The sequence below is a fragment of the Planococcus citri genome, chromosome 5, assembly GCF_950023065.1.
Source record: "Planococcus citri chromosome 5, ihPlaCitr1.1, whole genome shotgun sequence".
NCBI classification, from domain to species: Eukaryota; Metazoa; Arthropoda; class Insecta; order Hemiptera; family Pseudococcidae; genus Planococcus; species Planococcus citri.
In genome coordinates, this window is record NC_088681.1 from 41366745 (window position 1) to 41388155 (window position 21411).

General features: G+C 34.0%; 1 protein-coding gene across 6 annotated transcripts in view; it reads left to right on the forward strand.

Annotated features, from left to right (window-relative positions):
- Tomosyn (syntaxin-binding protein tomosyn) overlaps positions 1-21411 on the forward strand; it is a 258629-nt gene that overhangs the window by 226465 nt on the left and 10753 nt on the right. For 3 of the 6 annotated variants that reach the window (XM_065367724.1, XM_065367722.1, XM_065367723.1), the window contains exons 13-19: positions 142-334; positions 1004-1790; positions 17284-17400; positions 17481-17603; positions 17691-17801; positions 20634-20849; positions 20948-21056. In XM_065367724.1, the coding sequence (XP_065223796.1) occupies positions 142-334; positions 1004-1790; positions 17284-17400; positions 17481-17603; positions 17691-17801; positions 20634-20849; positions 20948-21056 (1656 nt within the window). Of the gene's footprint in view, positions 1-141; positions 335-1003; positions 1791-10415; positions 10456-11191; positions 11418-17283; positions 17401-17480; positions 17604-17690; positions 17802-20633; positions 20850-20947; positions 21057-21411 lie in introns of all 6 variants that reach the window. The other 3 variants (XM_065367725.1, XM_065367727.1, XM_065367726.1) reach the window with 3 other exon arrangements.

Genomic DNA, 21411 nt, shown 5'->3' on the forward strand with positions numbered 1-21411 from the left:
AAACCACTTTTTAGACTTTTAATTCGAGGTAAACTTCCAAACTGTATCCTAAAAATTAACTTTCAATTACCCGTGTAATCTACTAATTAAAATCCTGAATTGAACCTAACAATACATTAACATCCTTGAATTACTTTACAGACTCGCTTATGGCAGCGAAAACGGCGTCGTATTGGTGGATTTTGTACAAAAATGCTGCCTGTTAAATATCGCTTCTTCCGACCTGTACGGTAATTCGGATCCATTCCAACGTGCTCCCAGATCTCCGAAACGAAACCCAGCCAGCGCCGAAGCCAGCGACGGCGAAAGGTGTAGGTCGCCTAGTATAGATCAGGTAGTAAAACGATCCAAATTTACACATCAACACCTAATTTTTTTTCTTTTAATTTACTTTACTACGTAGTCTTTTATTTCTATACTGATAAGTTTCGTATACACAATCGGGAGGTTTTTTTTCTCAGTCCCTTTTAAAGTTGAAAAAAAATTGAATTTTTCTGTAAAGTCTGAAGTGACTGCAATGTTGTTTTGTTTTACGGGAGGGGTGTAGGCTGGAGGTATGGTTTACGGATAGATTTCTTTTTATCGTATTATAGTTCGTATACTGAACACATCACACAGTTACAGTGGATTGATTTTACATATTTTTTGAGGTAAAAATTTGAAATTTATTTGTTTGTGTCAATTTGTACGTATTTGTGTGAGTTTTGTCTGGGATTTGTTGAGTATACCGATGACCGGTTAATCGCTCGGCCAAATGTACATTGTTTTGAGAGACGTACGCAAGCTCTCACATTCACACACACTTACAAACAACAAACAATCAAATCAAATCACACGAACCACATGCCAATAACAAAAACACACGACGCGACACGACTGTCGAGCCGGCAATCGATGAAAGCATAATACGCAGGCCAAAGTACCTACCTACTCGTACCACCAAAAAAAGCAAACCATGCAAAATACACGTACAATTTGTTAAATGTTTTTCTACATTGCTAAGTGTTTAGATGACAACGACGACGATGAGTTAGAAGACGTATCTAAAATAACGCCGACTCCAACTCCTATGGGTGCCGACTCGTCCGAAATATCGTCGACTCCGATCGAAGAAACCCTTGTAGAGACTGAATCGGTGGAACCTGCTCAGGATGCGCTTACGTTATTGAACTCGTGCGCTGTCGCTGCCACCAGCGTTGCTTCGTCTATAGCCGGAGACGACGAACAAACATCCGAAATGAGCAAATGTGAGAACTCGAAGACTACAGGCAACGAAAGACGTACCAGTCATTCGTGGAAAGGATTCAAATTCAAGAAACAGTTGAGCAAGGTTGATTTGAAGATAAAAAATACCTTCTCGACGGCCGACAAGTCGTCCAAAAAGAATTCCAGTTCGGTTTTCCACGTGAATGCGAACGCTGCTGCGACGAATCAGCAGCAGCAGCCGGTACTGGATGTGCCTTCGGAGCAGTCGCCCGAAGACGAGAGTCTGGTTAGCGACGATGGTCACTTGCCCGAAATCAGGGAGCCGTCGGCTTCGGAGAGTAAACTAAACGAACAATGTGATATGCCAAATCGGCCTACAGACTTAAACTTATTCGAAACCGACGACAAACCGAACAGACCAGAGAGAAGAAGAGATCGTAAGAGATTTTCGCTCGAGAAACAAATCCCTCGTGATACCAGACTGCTTTCGGTGCCGAATATCAAATATCAACATGTCGGAAAAGATACGAAGAAATCGAAATCGTCTAATAATCCGGCTTTCTTAGGCTTGATTCGGCGTCTCAGTAAGTTTCCTCGTGTATACTTTTTCTCTCGTAATTTATTACATTACATACTTATATACGTACTTAACAGTTATTTAAAATTTGGTTTACGTTATTTTTTTACTTTCTTAAAAGAACAGTAACGTTGTTGAATTATTGGTAAATTATTTCGAATAGCGCTTACGCAATTTACGTACTTAGCCAGGAGTAAAGTTTTTTTTTAGATCACGCCATCATTTATTTATATTACGTAATATATTCGGTACAGCACGTAAAATTATCAAGGCGCCTGTGCCTTATTTATTTATTTGTTTAAATCGAATCGTTAGCGTGCTTTAAAGATGATCTTATAGAGCAGTCACTAAATCCGGTATACGAAACGCCGGCGAGCTAGGTCCAATCACCAGTATATAAATTTCGTATACTTATTTAAAACATACGATTTTATTCTTCCTTTCTTCCATCTCCCTATCACTGTCTCTCGAAATACCTACTCGTATTTAATTTTGCTCCTCCACATTTACCTACTTACGTTAGGTGTATTAAAATACGCGGTTCTTTACATTTATCGTAAACGCTTTTTTAACAGCTGTTTGATTATTAATATAATATACTAAAAAGTATTTACATTTTTAATGGAATATTTTATCGAGAATTTTTTTTTTTACTTTCCATAAATTGAGCGTATTACGTATACGTATGTATTTTGGTATATTGAGTAAAATGCTTCTAGCTGCAGTAGAAATAACGCGAGAATATATATTATTGAATCGCGATGAATACACACAAGTATATGTATTAAGTGTATACTCGACTCGTGTAGACCGTACGAGCTAACTTGAGAGATTTTTTTTGCTCCATGTGCGCCTCCTTGGCTGTATCTTCATTTATCTTCCAACATTGCAAATATTTTCACGATAAATGGAAATGTTTCGAGATGGTAAATATTTACGAGCGATTTGTACGGTTTATCCCACGCTCTTTACCCTTTCTTCTTTTTCCTCCTTTGAGCTTGGAATAATTGAGTAAATACTGGAACGATTCGCGATGCTAAATTAACTCATTTCTCGGCGTATTTATCTAGAATTAGGAAAGTATATCGTACGAATAAGTCAAATTGTGGATGAATTCCATGTGCGCGAGTTATTATCGAGATAGGTATTTTTAATTTGCTTAGTCGCCAGTTAGGAAATTTTTAAGTAAATGAGGAAGTAAAAAATTTGTTTTTCTATTGAATTGACGGCTTAAAAATCTAATGATACGAATGGGCGTTGCTTCACCAAAAAAGCCAGCTTTGGTGGGGGAGAGGAGGGGAGGGGAGAAATGCTCATTTCATCAAAGTTGAAAATGTTGACAATTTTTGAAGCTTTTGAGTGAATTATTTTCAATTGTGGAGACTGTAAAATTTAGGCTGAATAAAGAATTGGAAGGATCTCCAATTTTTCAAAAAGTTATTCAGTTGGTAAGTAATACCATTTTTGTTCCAATGGCATATTAAACGATAAGGAGGGAAGATTCGAAAATTTTTGAGATGGCTCACTCAAATTAGGAGTATAATTTTGGGAAAACGTTCAACTGCGTGTAATCCTTAAATCTCTTGAACCTTACTAAGGAGTCTGTTGCGCACTCAGTCATTGATTTCGTTCATTTTTTTTTTTTTTTTTGGGTATGAAATAATTTAGGTAAGTAGTTCTCTAAAAAAATTTATTCCTCCAGTTAAAAAATATAAGGTTGGACGAAGTTTGAATTTTCCAAGTGGGACAAAAAAATACGATTCTGATAGACACAGGATCAAATTTCAATGTTTTTGGCCAACGTTTGATTTACCCCCCCCCCCTTCCCCATGTTCGAGGTATACATTTTAAAAATTCAGCAAACTTCCAATTGTTTCGATTTTTTTTCAACAATTTGTTTAGGTTCAGGTGGTCTCTTGATTGATGTCTTTAGTACTTGCTTATGATCATTGATCAGTTTTAGGTAATTTGAAAAATTCATAGTTCTTTTTTCCAAATCCATGAGTTCTCAAAATATTCTTTTTTTTTTTGGTAAAACGTGATAATTTTGTACCTAGTCACCTCCTTGAAATGGTAAAATAACAATTGAACAACTGATTTATTTTTGTAGGCGATACTGTGCATCAATAGATCACTTAAGCCTTTAAAAATCGAATTTTTTCCCACAAGAAATTGGAAATTTGAACTTTAAGCTCAAATGGGGGGGAGGGGGGAGGTCAAATGTCAATCAAAAAATTTGAGATTTTCCCTGCGTCCTTATTGAGGTCAATTGGTCATGGTTTTTTGCTATGTTCCATCAAAGTTGGAAAAAAGTTATAAAACGCCCCACTCCCCCCTAATGTACTACAATAGAGTGGATCGTGAACAAGAAATGTTGGAGAATTTTGACCAAATTCAGTAAAGGCAAAATCGCTGGTTTTTCGCTTCAGTTCCTACCCATTCTGTTTTGGGGAAAACTGCCCAGTTCCAAAAAAAGAGGCTGTTGCCATCGAAATCGACAACTTTTAATGGCCTAGGTCGAGGCAAAATCTCAAATTCTATCTTTTGGAACCGGTACATTTTCCTCAAAATAGTTTGGGTAGCGACAGGAGCGAAAAACAAACTTTAAAAAAAAAATAGTTACCATCTCTTTATGAAACTTTTTGAGAAAATTAAAAAATTCCCGGAGACTCCAGAATTACTCAAAACTAGTAAGTTGTTGTTGAGGTGTAGGAGTCAAATAAAAGGATTCACATTGGTTCATTTCACTCAAAAAAAAATTAACATTTCACAAAAAAGTTTGAACGTTGACCTTAAAACAGTTTTTTTTAAGTTTCAAAAATTCTCCATAATTATTCTTCTCAAATATTTCGCATTAATCAAGTCAAAACATCAAAAGATTTTTTCTTGAATCGAGGAAATATTTTAGAAAGCAGTGATGCCAATTTTTTGGTCATTTTGCTGATTTGAAAAAATCAAAAAAAAAATAGCCAAAAACTTGGCAAACATTTTTGGTTTTTTGAAATTGGCAATAAGTATTGGTTGAAAAATTGGCACCACTGTATTCCAAAATATTTTCCTAGTTTCAGAAATGATCAGAATGATGTTTTGGCTTGATTAATGCGAAATATTAGGGAAGAAAAAATTTTTAAATCACGAGTTTTCCCCCAAAAAATGAGCGATTTTCTCGAAACTAGACAATTTTAAACACGATTTTTTCGAAAATTCTCCGTCTTTGAAGATCCATATCTCTCCTCCAAGAGCACATCCGGAGCTAAAAAAATTTCTGAGTGACTTTCAACTCAAAATGAAGGTTTCTGCTGAATTTGATCAAAATCCTGCGATATTTTACAGTAATTTCGTTGTTTTTTTGGAGGGGAGGGGAGAAGGGAGACTATTGTAAAGCCAAAGCGAAGCATTTGCATCAAAAAAAATTGTTCATCATTATTCGAAAATATGAATCAAAACCTTGATTGAAATAATCTCGTATCAAGTTGCTGTTTTTTTTCTTCAAGAGAAGCGTTTTGAGAACCATTAACGAACTAAAGAATGAAACGACCTTTTGAAAACTTTCCTTTTTTATTCAATTCTTCAAATTTTTGTTCCAAAAACTGACCAGTCTACAAAATTCTAGTTTTGCAGTGAGTGCCAATAGATAGGTACCTAATACCTATCTAGTTTAATCTCTTACACGTGTTTAAATCCATGTGTAAAGTTCAAACCAAAATACGAGTTTACAGGTACACGACTTTTGCGAGCTTTTTAACTGTACAGTATAGTATACGATCGTATATATTTTGCTTTTGTTTGCGTCTCGGACTCTTGGCACACAGGTGCACAGATGCGAACCATTTTTTCTAATTTTTTCTCTTTCTCTTCCCCCTTTTTTCCTCTTTCGTTTTCTCGCTCGTACTGTACGAGTATATAGTGCATTGAACGTATATCGCTGGTCTGTTTCGACGCAGTCTCATCTCAAAGGGGAAATAAAGGTGGATTTTGTGGTCGCATTTATACTACATTTTGTACCTATCATCTTCCTACTGTTTCTTATCCTCCCTTGTGACATTTGGTAGCGAATAACCGTAGACGTATAGTTGAATATTGAACTTGGAAGATGAAAGTACAAATGAACTTGTTTGTGAAGTTTTACGTTGGAAGAGTATTAGGGTTGTTTTTGAAAATGAATATTATTTTTTGTATTTTATCAACAAATATTTTTTAAATAAAATTTTAATTATCAATATGAAGAAAAAATTAATCGATTTCAAAGATTTTTTTTGATGAAAAATGAGGAGGCAAAAATTGTTTTTTTAATTATAAATTTGGAAATTTTGTGAAATTTCATTCGCTCATTTCATGAAAGGGTATAGGAGGATAAGGTACGGTTTTGGGCCCAGAAATGGATTTCGACGAAATTCACACCAAAGGTTACCCATGATGAGAAGATACGCTCAAAAAATTTTCAGACCCCCAGACCTTTTTTTCAGGGGGGGAGGGGCCAAAATGTGTTTTTTAAACTTTATTTTCCAGTGTTTCGCCAAAAGTAGATAAAAATTTCGCGTTTTTTTGTATCGATTCTTAAGGGTGAGGGGAAGCCCCTGAAATTTTTTCAAAATTTTTCGGACCATTTTTCACCAAATTGTGGCGTTTTGAAAATTTTGAGCGGCCATTTTGTAAAGAAGTTGCGGAGGTACAGTCACCATTTTTTTTCCTAAAATACGTTATTTAGTCAAGATTATACCATAAAAGTTTCAACGAGTTTGAGTTGGTGCAACATTGTCAAAAAAAATAAAAACTGACCACGCGTCATATTTGCCGGGGGTTGGGCATGATAGTCCACGGCGCTATCGTGGGAAGTTACGTAGCATTCGCGCGCGTTACTGTCGTTCGTGGTTGTCTCATAGTCCAGTGAAATAGTGCGGAAGAATGGGTGAACCACATACTCGTTATTCCGATCAAATATTTTTTGGTGAATATTGTCAAGAGTAGTGTGGTGAACAACATATTAAAATCCTCCCGACCCCTCCCACAGTGGATCACACCCCTTCAAAATCAGATTTTCGTTAAAAACTTCTAAAATATCAACTTTCGAGTAGAATGAGCTTTGTGATCATTTTATGTCCTCTCAAATACCTATCGAATGATCTATCAACCAACTCCCTAGCCCCAAGGGGGTGGCACTACGATCCCTCGAAGTGACGTAATTTTTAGAAATGGGCTCCGTGAGCTTTTGGATTGATATTTGCATGTTAGGTGTACTTAACGAGGAACTTCCGCATTGAAAGTTTCAGATCTCCAGACCCCCTCATCCCATTTTTGAAAAACACCCTTTTTCTGGAATGGAATAAAAATTATTTTCTCAGCCCCATGTGAACCGATTTTTCTCATTTTTAAGTACGTTGTAAACATTTGTAAGGGGTGTACCCATAAGAAATTTCAACCCCCTCCCTTCATATTTACCCCCTCATAATGACGTTATGATACTGGTGTCGTTCGAACCTCCCAAGCGCAAATGTTGCGTCAGATTTTGTTTTACACTTACCCGGCTCCTGTAGAAGCTCCGGAGGGGCTGGGTGCGAGTAAAACGAAATCTGACGTTTGTATTTCCATTCGGGTAGTTCGGTTCACTTGAAAACTACACCAATATTATAAAAGTAGTTCCGTTTAAAAAACATGTAGAAATTGAGAAGGGGACTGAGGCCCTGGAGAGGCCAGGTAGGTGCAAAACAAAATCTGACATAAAATTTGTGCTCCGTAGGTTTGAAACATATGAAAACACCAATATCATCAAAATAACTTATATTTCAAAAATATTAAAAATTGAGGAGGAGGCTGAAGGAGTGAAGATACTTGGGGGGGGGGCTTGATGAGTGCAGCAGAAAATCTGACGTCATATTCGTGCTTAGTGGTATCGAATCATGCGGAAACGACACCTCACTCATTAATAGTTAATTCTTCCAAAATACTCATTTTACCCCCTCTATGACTCGTTTTTTCAAATTTTCACCATGACGGACCTGCCAAAACAAAAATTTCGAAAAAATATATGATATTGAGGGGTCGTAAATACATCCAAAAAACATGTTTAGAAAATTGTTCCTCGCAATTTTCATTGTTAAAAAACATGAAATAAGACGAAAAAACGCCATTTCGAGGGGTATATGTATATGAAGGGAGGGGGTTGATATTTCTGAAAATATTCACCAAAAAATATTTGATTGGAATAACGAGTATGTGGTTCACCCATTTTCCCCCCCTATTTGACTGGACTATGAGACAACCACGAACGACAGTAACTAGGGAACTGTAACCCAGGTATGTCAGACGGCCATTTTGTTCCTGGTTTGACAAACTTAGCATTGCAGTATATGGGAATTCGGCAAACTTTAACCGCGTATATCTTCAAAACCGTGCACTTTTACAACTTTTTCATAATAACATCTTTGAAAGAGAATTGAACGAGCTTTCCAATGGTATGCTACATGTATCAATTGAAATACATTTATTTGTTTTGAATTTCAGTCATTTTTCAGCACTTCATTTTTGGGTTAAAAATAGTTTGAAATTGTGTGAAATTCACAGCATGTGCTCTAATTCAATGATTACTTTCATTCTATGCCAGAAATTCCGTCATAAAAACCTTGAATCGAAAAATTACAATTTTTTTTCGTAAGGAACAAAATGGGAGTTTGACATACCCGGGTTACAGTACCTTACAGTAACGCGCGCGAACGCTACGCAACTTCCCACGATAGCGCCGTGGACTATCATGCCCAACCCCTGGCAAATATGACGCGTGGTCAGTTTTTATTTTTTTTGACAATGTTGCACCAACTCAAACTCGTTGAAACTTTTATGGTATAATCTTGACTAAATAACGTATTTTAGGAAAAAAAATGGTGACTGTACCTCCGCAACTTCTCTACAAAATGGCCGCTCAAAATTTTCAAAACGCCACAATTTGGTGAAAAATGGTCCGAAAAATTTTGAAAAAATTTCAGGGGCTTCCCCTCACCCTTAAGAATCGATACAAAAAAACGCGAAATTTTTATCTACTTTTGGCGAAACACTGGAAAATAAAGTTTAAAAAACACATTTTGGCCCCTCCCCCCCTGAAAAAAAGGTCTGGGGGTCTGAAAAATTTTTGAGCGTATCTTCTCATCATGGGTAACCTTTGGTGTGAATTTCGTCGAAATCCATTTCTGGGCCCAAAACCGTACCTTATCCTCCTATACCCTTTATTTTTCATTGTTTTTCTGAAATAAATAGCTAGGTTTTAGTCTGTACTTACCTTTATTTTTCATTCGTAAAAAAAAAAAATAAAAAATTACCCTTCAAGTTGTAATTATTTTGATTTAATTCTCGCAATTGTCTCGTACTTTTGTTTTTTTTTTCTCGTTATATTTTTCTTTCTGTCTTCCTCAGCTTCTCAGCTTCTCTTCCTTTATTTCTCCCTGCAAAAAAAAAAAAAAAAAAAAAAAAAAAAAACGATACGTATAATAATACTTATTGTAAAAATAAGGTTAGTAAAATAGGAAAGTCGACTTCGTCGTTAGTACGAATAGGATAAGGTACGTCTACTTAAAATAAACAAGGTATTTTCTCTTTGCAATTTCCATTTATTCGTGAAAATTGACTACTTAGCTGGCTTCGAATGAAAAGACTGAAATTTCATTCTATGTAATATAAATCGGTGTATATATTTTCGAGTGAAAAAACGAGAAACAAAACAAAAACAAAAAAAAAAAAGCGTACAAAAATCGAATAAAATAAAAAAAAGTATATATTTTTATTTCGGTAAAGCAGCGCGTAGAATTAAGTAGACGATTATATTTTTTTAAAAAAGAGAGAAAAAAAATCATTTATTTCTCCATTATTAAGTAGCGAAATTTATGTTATGTATATTTTTGTTTTTTGTTCTATTATACGATAATATTTTTTGAGATATCGTACACATTAATCAGCTTATTACGGTTAATGGATGTATACATTTTATGTAATCTTTTGTTGGTGGAAAGTTGATGGTAATGTTGCTAACATGTGTATAAAGAAAAAAAAAATAATAACCGAAGTAGTTGGTATTATCGTGGTTCATGAGTGTAGTTATTTTACATTAACCAACTTGTATATTAATATTGTGATTTTACAAATATTTTTTTGTTCAGTAGACGCCGCAGAATGTATATATTGGTATTTTTTTTCCTTCACCAATTTTTTTTTTCGTTCGAATTCCTTTTCTTTTTTTTTTTTGAATGGCTTGATGGCGGTTAGGGTGTTATTAACTGTGTGTTGTGTTCATCTATACTAACGAAAGATGTCACGAAAATATGGCTTGATGGTCTGTCTCTTATATTATGATACTGTGTAGAATATGCAAGCTCTCGATGTGGTTCTGGGTCGTAAATGGCTCATTGGTGTTTTTCGGCCCGAGTTGTTACTTTTTCCTCTATACGTGTTTCGAATGGCATGGCGCCTGCGTATATGCATCGTGTAAATATTCTCAGTGTCTGGCTACCCGTTTAATTATTTAACTAAAATACCTATCGTATCGCTATTTACCTACCTAATTTATAAATTATGAAATTTTAAAACAAAATCGTATTTTTTTTCATCTTCGGTAACGTAATGAATGACGCTATTACTCTTGTTCAAGGATGTCGATAACGAAGAAAATGGACGTAAACACACTCTCGGTACTTGTTTCACCTTTACTAAATTTTACTTTCACAATTTTCTTTATTATTTTTTTTTCCATTAAATATTATATTTTTTTCTTAATATTTAATAATTGCATGTCATAATAAATGCGAATGCATAATGCTCCCGTCACGTCCAATATTTTTTTTTATCATTTTATTAAAGGACAAGTACGCTTTCCATTATGCTGCCATGATTTATCTACCATTTTTTTTCAATATTTAATTTTTTTTGATAAAATTTTCGTATAACACACTGCAACACACTTCTCTAAAAATACGTATCCTGCTGTTTTGTTTTTTGTTCGTTTCACTTTATTATTTTTATTTTTTTTTTTTGAAAAAATAGGGTAGTTATTTTTTTTTTGAATGGGTCGAGGTTTTATTTAGATACTTTTATACTTATTACTTTATAAATATTTAGTAGTCGAAATGCAACGAGGCTTCAATATTACAGCTTTTTGCAGTCACTATAATCGTATTATGTATAGATCTGTGTTAGGTGGTTAAGGACGATGAAGGAATAGGTTGTAGTTGAAAGATTGCTGAGAAGGTTTCTTCGATAAGGTGTTCTTTCTTTCTTTATTATTCTGCCCACGTAAATTAATTTTTACCTATTTATTCTTCTACCTACCTACTTTCTTTTTTTTTTCTTTTACTTTTTAAACATACTGGTTTAATTTTTTGTGGCGTGCGTTATTAAAATTATGAACTGGTGTAATATATGGAATAGATGAATGGCGTTTGCGTATCTCCTACATCAATATGGCAGGGCTTCGGGTCTCCGGTACGTGGAATCCGTCAAACAGATCCGGTACGAAGATCGAAATCTCAAGGTACTTCCAGGAACAAACTACAGAAATGCTTAAGCTCCATATCCTACTCGGACGAAGGCTTACTACCTGCCCGAAATTTGGAACGAGTTAATCTTCTAACGTCCCGTCAATATTGCAGTTTTGGTAGTACAGTCACCTAATACCTAAAATTTACTCGTAAAATTACGTAACTTTTTTTTCCGCGAATATAAGTTTACGCGCGTACACCCGTGCCCATTTATCTCACGTTGTATTAATTATTGATGAGTAATATTCCTTTTTTAGTTAGAAGAACGAAAACGCTCTCGTAGTTAGATATCTTTCTAATTACTTCGCATTTCTGTTACGATTAATGATCTGTTGCGCGTTTGAATTTATTTACTATTTTTTTTTCATATTTTTTTTCATTTTTTATTCCACGACTTCTGTGTTGATGAGTTTTTGTTTTGTTTATTCGTCCTGTCGTAGATGGGAAGTTCGATTGAGGGGTGGGGGTGAAGAGGGGTTTTACGAAAATAACGGGAGGTCGAAAGTAAACGAATGGGAATTTTAACTAAGTGGATAAAATCGAACGTATGTATTGGGGTATTTTAGAAAATTCACGTGTGGTAACACTGATTGAGTAGTTTTTTTGCAGAATTTTTTCTTTAAAAAGCACCCCTAAGGTAAACCGATGCAAGCATCAATAACAGAAATATTGTTTTCATTTTGTTGTTCGTTATTTTGATTTTTTTTTTGTTTCATTTTTATTTTATGTTTTGTTAGTCGACTTGAATTTTGTGACGTTTTTTGGATTCATTTTTCACGTTTTCTGAATTAATTAATTTCAGTTTTCTTTTTCAATTTTTAGCAACGTTTTTTTTTTTACTTTTTTTAAATGTTTTTATGATTTAATTATTTTCACATTTAACATTACTTTTCAAATGTTCCTCAGTTTGAAAAATTTGGCACGTAAATCTAGATGATGCCCTAAATGTGCCTTTTGGAGTACTTTCTTCCTTTGCCTGAGTTTTCCTATGAGAAAGTTTTGAGGAAGTAGAAGAGTTGGCAGAAGAGTTGAAATTGGAAAATATTTCCAAATTTTGAAATATTTAGGTTGAGTAAAATTTGAAAAAATACTGTGTTCAAAGTTTCTGCAGAAATTTTGAAATGCTCTTGCAAAAGTTTTAATTTTGATTTGGATATTTTAATGGATAGGTACATTAAACAATTTTTTCGAACTTTTTCATTCAATTATTTAAATAAAATTTTATATTCCAAATAAAATGACATATTTCGTTTTTTTTTCAACTATAAAAAACAAATGGACATGACGTTTTCTGATTTCAATTTTTACACCAAACGTTATTTTTCAAATTTTCTTCACTGTGGTTGATTTTTTTTCACTTACTTATTACAATTTTTTCAGTTTTTTCTTTAAAATGAATTTCAATTTTTTTAGGTTGCATTTTTTGTAAGTTTGTAAGACATATTATTTTGAATTTGAATTGGATTGATATTTTTCTACAGTATTTTCAACTTTCATTTTCGTAACTTATTCTTAACAATTTCAAATACATTTTAGCTATTATAGTTTGAATTTTCCTGTTTTTCTAATTTTTATTTTACTGGAGAATTTGCACCAACTACTTTTAAATTTAATTTTGGCTTTAAATTTGGGAGAAAAAAAAAGAAAAAACAAGTTAATTTATTACAAATGAAATTGTGCAACATTTCAAGTTTTGTAAGTGATGAAAAATCAAGCATAATGTGGTAAAAAATCAAAAAATTTACAAATTAATTTTCTTGTCTAATTTATTGCTTCAAATCTTTAAAAAAAAATAAAAAATGAAAAATTGAAAAATAAAAAATTAAAATCTAGTTATTGGTAACACTGGTTGGGTAACATTTTTGTAAAGTGAGAAGAGAGGTTAGAGGAGGAAAGGACAATCGTGAAAAATACATACTCCCTAATTATAATAATACTCGGGGGGGGGGGGGGAGGAATACAAAGAAAATAAATACTGTGTTGACGGTTCTACAGAGACAAGGTCTTGCTAAAGTTCTATATTTGAGTTGAACATTCTAATAGACGTCTTAAACATTTTTTTTCGAACTTGTTTGGCCTTTTTTCCAATCAGTAAAATGAAATCTCTTCCAAGTCAAGTAATAATAACATTTTATCAACGTTAAAAAAAAATGAAAATTGAAATTTTCATTTTAGTATTTTTATATTTTGAGAAATCTGACTTAAAAGAAGCCTACAAATTATGTGGACGTGGAGGTTGAAAATATGATGAATACAGAGAGTTTTATCGTCTAATGACTGAGGAGAGGGCACAAAAAAATTGAATCTACATTTCAATGAATTGGTGCTACATTGTATTTGTATCGCTGATGGGTTTTTTCTTTCATACGAGTAGGTATAACATTTTTTCTGAATTTTTATGAGATGAAAGGAGGGGAGGGGAGGAGAGATGGCTGGAAATCTTAGAGTAAAGTTTGGATTATTTTTGTAGGATGGCCTCTTGAAATTTGGTTAAAAAAATAGTAAAGAAAAGTGTGGTGATTTGAAAAAAAAAAAAAAAATTAAAAAATACGTCAGATATCATCAAGTTGGAAACATGTTCAATAATTTGGAATACCCAATATTCGTTAGAAATATTGAGACGAGGGTTCTCCATTTTGTTATATTTTTTTGTGTTGAAAATTTGATACTTGAAGAATCTAACATGGTGAGAGAGGGGGGGGGGGCTTCTGTGATCCATTTCTGTGTACATTTTTGTCGATATAGTACATGCTCATCAGATTCCTTCTCTGTTCTCCTCCCTTCCCCTCCGAAACTTTGCTCTATTCATCAATTGCCTGTATCAAGTTTTTCTCCCTATATCTTGAAAATGTTTTTCTCCCACCCTTCTCCCTAATAAAAATAATTATTTTTTCGTTCGAGAAAAGAATTATTTGCAACTTGCTGAGATTTTTCATTTTATCAATAATTTTTCGTTTTAATTGTGGGAGATTTGGGAAAGTGTAAACTAAGAGGGGAAAAAACTTGAAAGTATGAATTGGTCATGGTCAAAAATGTCTGAAATTTTTAGTTCATCAGTTCAAGTTTTCACCTACGGGCTACGAGTAGTTAATTTATTTACGATTAAGTTAAGCCATACGTTCGATTTTATTCACACCTCAAATTCGTGGGCCAAACGAAGAAAAAACATTACTTACCTACGATTCATCATCTAATTAATACACATGAAAAAAAAATTCGTACCAAATTTCGCGATTTAATGGAATTCATTCCGCAGAACAAAACGGATTTTTCAATTTCAACTGGACGTTGAAACGGTCGAAAAACGACGATATTTTAGTAAGAAAACGAATTTTGTTTTTAAATCGATGAATAATTTTTTGACGTAGTCTCCTACATACGTATAATAATTCTATCACCTGTGTAATTTGCGATTATTATTTATTCTCTCTTTTTTTTGTTCATCTTTTTTCGTAGATTGAAATTGTCTTCTTGGCTCGATCTTCCACCTTTCATATTTGTTTAACTGAGTAGTAAACTATATAGAGTATTTCATTGGAAAAAATACACTTTGTGTGGCATTCTGTAGGTACTTTAAAAAGCGTGGTGACGTACTGACCAAAACGTGAATGTCTCCTGTATTCCTGTATACGCTTTGTAACAATTAATATCTATATTACTACTACGTATTTAACGATGAAAAAAAAAAATTTTTACGAGTGAAAAAAATCCCGCGTTTGCGTCTGTTGTGTTGTTGTGTTTCTATTTAGTTTTATTCTTTTATATATATATTTTCCATATATATTTTTTTTTAAAAAGAAGAGAAAAAAGTACAGCAATGTGAATATTGTCTGAACAGCATGTACGCTTTGAGGAATGTCTGTTTGTGTTGCTTTCGTCTGTTTGTGTGTTTCTCTCTTTCTCTTTTTTTTTCTTTTTGACTTTCTCTCTTCGTTGTATACTATTTTCTGTGTATATTTTTTTTTTCATTCGAGTACGTTTCGTACGTAGGTATAAGTTTTTTAATCTCGAAGTTTCGTTGACGTTTGTGCGATTAATTCGTATGTGAGGTTTGATGGCGAATGTCGAATGTTGAACGAGGTTTGAGGTTCGAGAAGGTGAGAGGAAAAAAAGGGATGAATTTTCCAATCCCTTAGACTGAAAGTGAATCGAAGAGACGGACGCACGTATCGGTTGGAAATTCGTTTCACATGCCTCGTCGTGTTCAGCGCAAAATGTGAGTTTATTTGGCATCTGCAGATTGAAATCACATTTTGTGGACCACTGAAAGAAAAAAATAGGATATGCAACAATCTACATTTTAAAAAAAACATTTATTTACATTTATTTTTATACGAAACGCGAAATTTTGATTTTTTTTTCAAGTATAGGTACTTACCTACCTAAGAAAATATTTTTTGAAGCTTGGCTTCGGTTCATTACTTTTTCAATTTTGAATTTACATCAGAACTAGGACATCTTGTATAAATACTTTACGTACAGAACATTTTACTTTAGTGTAAGACTAATCGCATACTTCGATTCAATTGTTGCGCATCTTAATGGCTCACAAGTTGCATAATATCTATCATAAAGGGGCGTGTCGCCGACGTAATCGTCTATAAAGAAAAAGGCTTAAAGTGCAGAGCAGAAAAAAAGTACAGTAATGAATTTCTTATCATTTTGAGCGACGCGACGTGTTGAGATTAGTATAGTTTGGAAGAAGCATACCCAGAGTTTTTATAATAAATGGATTATAAATCCGGCTGTAAATTCGCGTCGTTCACTCGACGTGTAATTTTTCATCGCGATAAACTCCCCGAACGTAAAAAACCGACAGAAGAGAGAAAGAGGACATAGTCTGAAAAAAATTGATAGAGGAGTTGTTGGTTTTGAATTTATTAGCAGGTTTTTTTTTCCTTCTACATTGAATAATCGATTTTGCTGTATTGGAAATGAACTGTGGTTTGTTTTCATTTCATTTTAAAGCGAGTCTATAGGGTAAAATGTAGATAAGTCTGCATAATGCCAAAATATGGCGACTGGCACGAGTCATATAAGTCTACAATGGCGTTCTACTGTGTGTTACGTTGATCCTTAATCTTGCCTGTTCTTTGTGTGTTCATTGCATGATTTTTTTTTCTGTTTCGTTAACCCAAACGCTTCGGAATGTGGTTTGCTTATGGCTTGCGAATGTTAACCATTTGTTTATACATAATAATGAGGGATGCGAAGGGAGCAAACAGCAAAATTGGGAGAAAGGTGACAGGAGTCGTAAATCGACGACGTATAGACATTTTGGGCGTTGGATGGGAGAGGAAGGTGGATGGTATAATTTTTCTGACCATGATTGCTATAAATTTTCATTTTTTTCCGCGTTGGTCGCATTGGTCGGCCGGTCGTTTGGCACAAATTACATCGGTTCGGTGGATTATATTCGAGTTGGGGGATTAATTGGTCTAACGGTTGGCACGGCAGAGTGCAATTAAAAATGAATTACGGTTCTTGCGGGAAAATATACGAGATTAGCCGAACTACCGGCTCTCGGCTCTGGTAATGTACGATTTGGTTCTTTGCTTCGAATCCAACAGGATCATGGCGAGGGGAGAAAAATTGACGGTCTAGTAAAAAAAAAAAAAGAGTTTTGGCCTCTCCCTGATATCGCATCCCTTTAAAAAAAATAATAATTTTACTAATTGGTTCTGCATAGCAATATTAGTGGCGCATGAAGCACTTTAGATATGTTATTGGCTTCAAAGAGTACGCTTTTTGATCACAGTTTTAAATTTCCCTCGCACAAATTGGGTTTTGCGCGTGAAAATATCGCTTATACAATAATATATTATTTATATACATATTTTATTATATTTATTTATTTTTATGGTGTAGTTTTGCATGATTTTTTTTTCGATTTTGGGAAACATCAAGTTTTTAAATCTATTTTTAAACGAATACGATTTTATTTCGAAGTTATTCTAACGATGATTTTATCGTACGATGTAGATAAATTGGACAGCTCGTTTTCGAGATCGAGAAGTTCCAGTATGTCGAGTTTAGAAAATATTTCCTCAGAATCTATAAGGTGTTTAGCATTTTCCGATTCTTATATTAAGAAATCAGGTGAGTTGGAGGGTTCGCTGTGGGAGGGAGGAGATGACTTTGAGATACCATGAATTCTGATGATGGAGTACTTTTTACAGATGCGATGACAGTTCCCACATTATGGATAGGTACCAGTCTGGGTTCGGTGTTTTATTTCACAGCCAATATACCTTCGGCGGGAGAAACCAGATCATCTCAACCTATTGCTTTATCGACTGTTGGTATGTAGAATATGTGCAAAGAGGAATTCAACTTGAGATTTTGAAGAAATATGAATTAAATGATATTCATTTTTGTGTGTTTTGCAGGTTCGCTACCGCGTTTGAAAAGTGGCATTTTGACGATATCGTTTTTAGATTGTAATGGATCGTTACTTCGATACTCCTACGAACAATGGAAAGACGAGAGTAAAGAAAAAAGTAAGTGTTTATTGAATAAACCATTAATCTCGAATGTTTTATTGGACAGAATTTTGTTCTTGGTTTTGGTTCTTGATGAGTTGATGATACCTTTGAAAATTGGTCACATAGCCCCAAAGGTATCTGAATTGGTTTACATTTTCAATTTGTGTTCCGATGTTGATTCTGACCTCTTTATTGTCTCCTTTTGTAAATCTCATTACCTTGGTCTTGCCTACGTTTAATTTCATTCTGTATTTTAATCCAGCACTGTCAATTCAATCATCTTCTGCATCTGTGCTTCTGTCCCAGCAAGGATCACTTTGTCATCTGCGATCTGCGCAACTTATTTTGTTTATTCTCTTGCTATTGATCTTGAATCCCATTTGTTCGATTCGCGCTGCTCTCATCATTTCTTCTGTGTACACATTGAACAACCTAGATGAGAGGGGGCATCCTTGCCTTACACCTCTTTTTATACTACATCCGTTCTCTGAGTATCCAGTTCCAATTTTGATGTTTGCACTCTGCTCCCAGTACAGGTTCTTGATTATTCCCAGGTTTTTGTTATTGATATTGCATTTCTTCAGGATTTCCAACATCCTCTCATGGTTGACACGATCAAATGCTTTCTCATAATTGACGAAGCAAGCAATGATTTCCCTCAGGGATGGAAACCAAAATAAAAAAAATATCGGTTATTTTTTTCAAAATTATTTATGATGATTATGGTTAAGGGTTACAGTTATGAGCAAAAAAAATTAGGTAAGGTTACAGTTAAAAATAAAAGGTTATGGTTTTTTTTTCATTAATCAAAAATTATCGCACTTCAATGTCAAAAAAGTGTGCCTGCTGCCAAAAAAAAAAAAAAAAAAAAAAACACAATTTCACAGCCAAAAATACACATTTTTTGAGTTTGAAGGAAATTTTACACAAATTCAGCCCTTTTTTCCTCAAAAATCATAATAAATATCATATTTTACACAAAAAAAACTGAGATTTTTACTCAAAAAAATAACCGTTATGTCTTTTGTTGTCGTCGTCGTGGTTCCTTATCCTTTACAGGACATTGGAAATCGCATTTTTGTGGTACCCTAACAGGGTGAGGTGAATGCCTATGCCACTGTGATTATTCTAGGGAATCGACGTTGTTTTTGAGCTTTCACGTAGTAGTTTCCAGTTGCTTTCTACGCTATCTACAAAGTAGCTCATACATCACTAGCCGGGTTTTTACAACCCTGAGTTCCATAATCATCACTACCTATAGTTGCTCAAACCAGTTACAGCTTTTTAATACCAGCAACAGATTGCGTGCATTTCTGTTGCCTCTGCTGTTCTGGTGCTCGGAGCTTAACGTGTAATAGTGGTGTTAAATGCACTACAATGTATACATTACACGTTAATGCCTGCGTCTCTAGCGGGATTTGAACCCACGGCCTCTTGTTCAGAAAGCCGTGGCCCAACCCACTACACCACCGAGCGTAAGCTCTCTTGTACCTAATTATTTTTTTGTTCATTTTATTTGTTTTTTATTCCTTTAATGATGGAATAAGAATTTATTACCTTTCTGTGATTTTAAAATGCCCTGTTTTGCATCATTTTTGTTGGTGAATTCTTGATATTACACAACAATATTAGTAAAATAAATTGTATAGGAATAGATTTTTTCTGTAAAACAATGTCCATATCGTTGGGGAATATTTTTACTTTTTAGAGTATATTTTGGCATTTTTTAGGGAATATTTAAGCGCATATTTTGGGTTTTTGAGGGAAAGAATATCCAAGCCCTGATCATAATAAATGTCATATTATTTTACACAAAAGAAATGAGATTTTTACACAAAAAAATAACTGTTATGTCTTTAACCAAAACCAAAAAAATGAATCAGTTACAGTTATGGTCAAAAATTTTTAAATCAATAATTCCGGTTATGGTTATGGTTATGGTTAAAGTTTTTGCCTCATTTTACCGGTTAAAATTCATCTTGGTTAAAAATTTTGGTTATGCTTACCATCTCTGATTTCTCTTTCCTATTTGCATTCAGTGCTCTTTGAATGATCACTTTCAGCAGGGTGATTCGTGTCTCTCGTCCCTTCTTTTACTACAAAGCCATTGCATTTTGCTTAGATTTTCATCTATTCTCTTTTCAATTCTTTTTGCTTAGATTTTCATCTATCTCATTTTCAATTCTGGCATTTATGATGGTGAGTAGTAGCTTCAGTGCATTTTGAAAAAAAGTGCCAACTGTAAGTATTATGATAGTGGTCCTAGTAAGTATCTGTCTACAGGGATTATTCTAAGGTGTAGCTCCGGCACTCCACACATTTTGTGTACCTAGTTCCAAAAATTGTTTGTGTAGTACTAACATATTTGTGTAACACCAAACATTGGGGGAGGGGGGCAATTTGGAGAAATTGGGGTTGGAAAAATTTCGATAATCAAGGCTTTATCATTTGACCATCAGTTTGATTTGTCACTTGACTAATCATATGATCAATCACTTGATGAATCATTTGAATTGCCACTTGATCAATCAATAGAGACATAAATAATTTAATCTGTCTCTAAAATGTTTTTGCTCATTATGTCATGTGAGGTGTCAATTTCCCCTACCATGGCTAATTATAACCATTGACAGGCTCATTTTGTGAATGAGGTGACTTTATCTACGCTACAAAATGATCCTTCAACATTCTTTATGTAATTCAGGATTCAGGTCGTTATGCTCACAGCGTATTACACGACACATTAAACAAATCTGTCACTTTTATCCGCATTTTGTTGAATTTATTAAGACTGCAACCACAGAAGGAAGGTGTAGGTACTTAAATATCATTTTTCATTCATTACAGAAACGCCAACAAAAAATAATCCAACGAGTACGACGCTTAGCGGTAGCATAGAAAGTGTCAGCTGCGGAGGATCAGCTCCCTGTGATAAACAGTTCGTGGTTGTAGTATCGGAAAAACAAGCCAGAGTCTCAGCGCTTCCTTCTCACGAATGCGTATACAAGCAACAATTAGCGGATACGGATTTCGTTGTTAAAGCCGAAGTTATATTATTAAAAGGTAACGTTTAATATCTCTTTCGACCCTAGTTTACCTACCTATCCTTTAGAATGAAAAATACATTTTTTGTAATTTTTTTCATTCATTTTCTTTTACAGATAGCGTGTGCTTACTTTGTTATATATCCAATAGTCACATTGTAGCTTATGGGTTACCAAGTTTAAAACCATTAATTGATGTCGACTTTTTACCACTGTCAGATTTAAGGTAAGATCCAACGGAGGTATTTTTTTTTCTATAGTAAAAGGAGCGTGATTATACTTACTAATACGAGTTTTTCTTTACTTTCTTTTTCTTTTTTTTTCCTACACAATCACGTATTATATGTATAATTGAACATCAGATAAAACTGATCAAAGCGCTATGATTTTTTAAATTTATACTTTTGTATTAGCGTAAATACGAATTTTCCATAGAATTTAGATTGAATTTTAAAATGAAATTTTTAATATTGCACCGCACTTGACGATAGATTTTTCACATCATATATGTTAGCTTTACATTTCTTTATTTCTTGTGCACGATTTATTTTTCAATTCATTTAAATGACACCACTGATTAC